General features: G+C 35.2%; 1 protein-coding gene across 2 annotated transcripts; it reads left to right on the top strand.

Annotated features, from left to right (window-relative positions):
* The first annotated feature begins 2,994 nt into the window (after positions 1–2,994).
* Positions 2,995–6,012, top strand: LOC107801863 (S-adenosylmethionine synthase 2-like). Of its 2 annotated transcripts, none has more exons than XM_016625262.2 (2): positions 2,995–3,192; positions 4,493–6,012. In XM_016625262.2, exon 2 carries the CDS (start codon positions 4,500–4,502, stop codon positions 5,670–5,672), a length of 1,173 nt encoding a protein of 390 aa, XP_016480748.1. In that variant the 5' UTR covers positions 2,995–3,192; positions 4,493–4,499; the 3' UTR covers positions 5,673–6,012. The 2 variants fall into 2 exon arrangements, with proteins under 2 accessions (XP_016480748.1, XP_016480749.1); XM_016625263.2 differs by having other exon boundaries at positions 3,062–3,192; positions 4,498–6,012.
* Positions 6,013–6,324: the final 312 nt, after the last annotated feature.

A 6,324-nucleotide genomic window follows, 5' to 3' on the forward strand; every position in this document is an offset into this window, starting at 1 on the left:
CATGAACTATGATTTATAATCATTAAACCAATACGAGAATCAATTAGAGGGTGAAGACATTACCTTTTTGAAGTTCAAACCCTTTGAATTCGAGTTCTAGACTTCCTTCTCTCAACAATGATGTCTCAATCAAATATCTAATGATATACAGGGTTCACCCATATTAATAAGATGTTGGGAAATTGAAATTAACTTAGAATCACCATTAGAACTTACCTTGGGTGGTGGAAGGACCCTTAAGGAGTTAGGTTTTTGAGAGTTCCACTTTCTGGAGCAAGTTTTTATATTTTGAGGCTGTGGGGGACGAAATTTGGCTTTAAAACGACCCCCCACGAGCATGCCCGCGCACCTGAAGACCTGACCGTGCTACTGACCACCCAAAACGGTAGTAACACTGCCTCAAAAGAAGCGCGGCTGCGCTAGGGGCGCGCTACAGGGCGCACATATCGCATACTATTCTGTAAAACGCGCATAACCTTTTGCACAGGTATCCGTTCAGGTTACACAATATATCATTGGAAAGCTATTTCAAAGGCCTACAACTTTCATGCTTTGAATTTTCCCAAATTCCTTACACAGTTTCAGTAAAACCTGATGGAAGACAGATCTTCTGCAAACTTAGTCGATTTTCTCAAATCTTATGCACCTCACTTCCATCTTGATTTTGAAACAATTATTTTACCCATAATCATCCCGATGGGGTTTCACATGTCCAAAATATAACCTTACTACTCCTTTAACTCATTCATACCTAAGCCAAATTTACAGGGTGTTACAGTTATCGGGTCGTTCAAAGCCTTTTTGTCAAAAGGATGGAAATTTGAACAAAAAAGAAGAAGAAAATGATTGTCATATTTGGGGTTTAAACAGGTCTATCCATTCAATAAACTAGCTTGCTATGGTCAATATGGAAACTTCATTTCTGTAAATTATCAGGTGCACTCTAATTTACATTATATGTAATTTTCCACCTTTTTTTTGGTGCAAGTATTTTTCCTCCTTCAAAAGAAAAAAAATGTTTTTATTGAACATTTAATATTAGGTAAGTTCGAATAATTGCCTATGTGAGCTCGAGAGATGTTATCCTGTTTTCTGTGGCACGTCGCCTTATAGGGCTTTTATTCGGTGATAAGCTAGCTTTGAAAGAATATATCTCTATATTTTTCTTCTTTACCTTTTCCCCCCTCTAACCAATATAAGTAATTTGCAAATTCTTATATGTAACTTATTTTATTTTCAAATTTTAATTACATCTCCCACTTTACATGGAAGATTACTTTTAATATTTTTTGATTGATCTGATTGTGTAAAATTTCTTAACACCGCCAATGCACAATAATTAAGCTCATCTCATAATATTATTAGTAGAAGAAGCAAGAAAAGGAAGTTATGTTCTTTTACTAATTAGAATATAAGTCTAAATTTCTATGATTGCTTGGTTGATTCAAAGCTTCAAATATGAAAAAGACCAACTGACAGATAGAGTTACCTATGCGTGTGACATATTGTGTGATTTGTGCCAAACAGTCATAGAATATAGGGAAAAGGCTCATTTATGCCAATGAACTGTACGAAATTGTACACATTTGTCCGTCACTAAAAAGTGAACTCAATCCTGTTCTTGCCGTGTATAAGGTGGCTCACATATGCCATATTTTAGTCGGGCAACACTAATAAACTGAGGGAAAAAATTCAAAGTTCGACTAGACATAAATTTATCATTTTCTAAGTTTCCTTTTTTCCTTTTGAGAATGGAGGGGAGACAGGGAAAATAAAAGAGAATGACTATAGCTGCAATGGAATAATATTGCATCAATAAGAAATAAGGTAACACATCTATCTCTTAATACCACTCAATTTTCTTTCTTATTTCGAATCCATCTATTCTTTTTCCCCTTTTTTTCTAATTTTATTTTTGTTCTTTTATTTATGGGGTTGGTAACTTTTCCATACTTGTTTAAAAAAAAAAAAAAAGCCAAGTGACATCTACCAAACCCTTCAAAAAAAAAAAAAAAGAATCTACCAACCTTCCAAGTTAAAATTATTTGGCAAAAAGTGTCAATAACCTATGACTTCTCAACCAACACGTACAGTTCTTGAGGCACGATGTACAAGCTTCCAAATACTTAAAACATCCTATAACACCAACTTCAACCAATACTTATAGCTTGTTCGGTCAAATTTTTTTTTTTTTGGCCAAAAGTATTTTTTTGTCAAAGATTTTTTTTTAAATACGGTGTTTAACCAAGGTTTTAGAAGAAAATAAGTTATTTTTAAATAGAACCAGAAATAATTTTTGACAAGTAGAAGAAAATAATTTCTCCCTAAAAGCACTTCTGAAAAATTATACCTAGAAGCACTTTTTAAAAATTTGACGAAACATTAATTGCTTTTCAAATATGCTTTTCAAATTTATTAGTCAAACATAAATTATTTCTCACTAAAAATATTTTTTTTTAAAAGTACTTCTAAAATTAAGCTGATTTTAGAAGTCCGGCTATTTTTATTTAATGGTATTTGATTGGCATTTTTAGATTAAAATAATAATCTAACACACAAAATTAAACCCGCTATAGAGTTGGTGGGTTTGTAAGCTGGTGGGTCCTACTACGATGGTTGGCCATTCGGTGTCGTGCTGGAAACTAAGCACGCACTTGTTTGAGGCATTATAATAATTATTTAGCAATCAAATCAATTAGGTAATTATACTAAGTAATTTAATAAAAATAGTAAAAATGTATTACTATACAAGTTAAAATTCACATTAATAATATAAATTTTCTTTTAATTGTTAATGTATATAACTTAGAAGGAAGCCTAGGAACGATGATAAAATTATCTTTATATGACCTACATAATACGGGTTCCAGCCGTGAAAATAAACACTAATAGTATGTCTATATCATATGCTTTGTGCAGTGGAGCGTACCGTGCTTTGTCATATGTGCTTTGTCATTGAATATAATTTTGTTAAAACTCAAAAACTGCCTTTTTGGGAAACTTTGAACTGATGCAAGTAGTAGTACCTAATAAGAAAAAGAGAGCGAGTCGTTGGCTCCTTTCCCCTTTCAATTCCGCTTCCTATATATACACACACAAATCTCTCCCATTACACACCCAATCAAATCTCCTCCTCTCTGCTCTCACTTCTTCTTTGTCTTCTCAGATCTAAGAGTTTGTTTCTTCTTCAAGGTATGTACTTAATTCTACCACTTAATTCACTTTTCAAGCTCTGTTTTTCTCTCGACTAGATTTAGATCTAGAGTATATCTGCATTTATTCTTTTATGATCTCAACATTTCTGCTGTTAATGTTTTGTTTCGTTGTTTTACTCTTAAATTTCTAAACTTGAATGTACTAAGTTTAAGGATTCTAGAGATTAAGGGGGAATTATTTGTTTTGTTACGCATGATGCAGCCTAAGTTACCGGGTTCATATGAACTCAGTATTTTCGATGCAGAATATAAATTTGTGTGTAAAAATTCATTAAAATTGCAACATTACGTTAAAAATATAATGGATTCAATGCAACAAGCCTTAAAATATTGAAGCAATAGAATTTGAATCCTAGATTCGCCTCTGGCATGAGTAACTGACAAGTTTGTATGATCAAATCTCTTTGTTTATTAATGATTTTATCTATATCTTTTGGTTATGTTTTACTATCATGTTAAATCGTAAATAGATTTAATTTATCTCATTTATAACCTGTTTTTGTTGCACGAGGGTAGGATCTGTAACCAGCGTTGTAATTTTTGCACATGAATTTGGTAGTTTTACGTGCTAACTAGAGGAGTAATTGGATCTCATTATTTAAATAAGAGTTACAATACGACAGTCACACTTGGTGGATTGGTACCAAATTAGTGCTAACAGTGGTGAAATACATAATATCATGTGTGTAAATGTAATGTAATATGTTTGGATTTGGTACCAAACTCCTTAAATTGTAGATGCATGTCTGTTTGGTTTTAGCTGTCGCTTCTGATTACGAGCTTGGAGTTGATTTTGGAATGAAAAGGTTTTCATGTTTGATTTCACCTTATTCTATATCCAAATTCCAAACACATATTTGTTCTAGTTTTTCAAAATGGAAGATTTGTTCAAACCAAATGTTTGTTGCCAATAGTTGTCGGTCCAGCATTGACGGTTTGTTGTGAAATGTGACAAGTATTGCATATATCTCTTTGTTTGATGTAACAAGATACCTTGTGTTTTTAAATGAGAAGGCATTGAAGTGTCTACTAACATTTTCTGAATTTGAAAAAACCAACCACACTTGTCACCATGTTATCTTGTCATGGAATTTCGCTACCAAGTGGCAGAAGTATTTTTCTCTATTGGTATGATTGAATTCTTGTTTCATTTTTTTAAAGTTCTTTATGCTTTCTATTGTCTCATCATCACCGGAGATATGATCAACTTTTCCCTCAATTTTCGTGCTAGTTGAATATTTTAGGATTGCAGTCTTAACACATTCTCTCTGTTTCAGGGCAGACATGGAAACTTTCTTGTTTACCTCAGAATCAGTCAACGAAGGCCATCCCGACAAGCTCTGTGACCAAGTCTCAGATGCCATTCTTGATGCTTGCCTTGCTCAAGATCCTGAGAGCAAGGTTGCATGTGAAACCTGCACAAAGACAAACATGGTCATGGTCTTTGGTGAGATCACAACCAAAGCCAATGTAGACTATGAGAAGATAGTCCGTGATACTTGCAGAGGCATTGGGTTCACCTCACCAGATGTCGGCCTTGATGCTGACAACTGCAAGGTCCTTGTCAACATCGAGCAGCAGAGCCCTGACATTGCCCAAGGAGTTCATGGTCATCTTACAAAGAAACCGGAGGAAATTGGAGCTGGTGACCAAGGTCACATGTTTGGCTATGCCACCGATGAAACTCCTGAGCTCATGCCCCTTACTCACGTTTTGGCTACTCAGCTTGGTGCCAAGCTTACTGAAGTGAGGAAGAACAAGACTTGCCCATGGCTCAGACCAGATGGCAAGACACAAGTTACAGTTGAGTACAAGAATGAGAATGGTGCAATGGTTCCTATTAGAGTTCACACCGTTCTCATCTCAACTCAACATGATGAAACTGTCACAAATGAGCAGATTGCCCGGGACTTGAAAGAGCATGTGATCAAGCCGGTGATCCCAGCTAAGTACCTTGATGAGAAAACCATCTTCCACCTCAACCCATCAGGTCGCTTTGTGATTGGTGGTCCCCATGGAGATGCTGGACTCACTGGCAGGAAAATCATCATTGACACCTATGGAGGATGGGGCGCTCATGGTGGAGGCGCGTTCTCAGGAAAGGATCCTACTAAGGTGGATAGAAGTGGTGCTTATATTGTTAGACAGGCAGCAAAGAGTGTGGTTGCTGCAGGACTTGCTCGCCGCTGTATTGTCCAAGTTTCTTATGCAATTGGTGTGGCAGAACCACTCTCCGTGTTTGTTGACAGTTACAAAACCGGAACCATTCCAGATAAGGATATTTTGGCTTTGATCAAGGAGAACTTTGACTTCAGGCCTGGAATGATTGCAATTAATCTTGACTTGAAGAGAGGAGGTAACTTCAGGTACCAGAAGACTGCTGCTTATGGTCACTTCGGCCGTGATGACCCTGATTTCACATGGGAGACTGTCAAGGCCCTCAAGCCTAAAGCTTGAACAAGTTTACTCACAATTTTTCAGCCAATTAAATTTCTTATGGTCATTATTTTTGTGGAAAAACCAATAAACAAGCTTCATAGCATACATTCAATATCGAAAATCTACTTTCAGGCTCCATCGAGCAGTGGGAGAAAGGGACTTCAAGCATTCTGAGATTTCTTAGTAGTTGGTCCTTTTGAATTAATTTTTGGGTGTAAGTATCAGTGATTTTGAGTGTCCATTGTTCCATTCGAGTACCTGAACAAGCTGATATGAACAACCTCTTTTGTTTCATATTAAATGTCTTTGTTCATTTATCTACTGAAAAAGATGCAGTTAATTGATTTTTTGATTTTCACATTTGTGTTTAGATATAGCAGTGAGTATGTCATCATTCCAGAGTCCAAATTGATCAGTAGGATGTTATCTAAAAGCTTAAGCAGTTAAATAAAACGTACTTTTATTTACTTAATTGTAACTTCAACATGTACCTTCACATGTGGGTCTGAATCTTTTTGATGAGCAAAGTACCAGATTTTATTTATTTATTTATTATATATTATGGATTATCTTAGTATTTAAGCTGTTGTTTATTTTCATATCATGTTAGTAAGTTAAGGTTCGTAACTTATTTCATTCATTAAGATTAATGCTCCATAGCAATTGGTAG

The sequence above is a fragment of the Nicotiana tabacum genome, chromosome 5 (assembly GCF_000715075.1).
Source record: "Nicotiana tabacum cultivar K326 chromosome 5, ASM71507v2, whole genome shotgun sequence".
NCBI lineage: Eukaryota > Viridiplantae > Streptophyta > Magnoliopsida > Solanales > Solanaceae > Nicotiana > Nicotiana tabacum.

Bases quoted from the DNA above. Each gene is read 5' to 3' on its own strand.
- LOC107801863 (XM_016625262.2), top strand. From the start codon at position 4,500: ATGGAAACTTTCTTGTTTACCTCAGAATCAGTCAACGAAGGCCATCCC.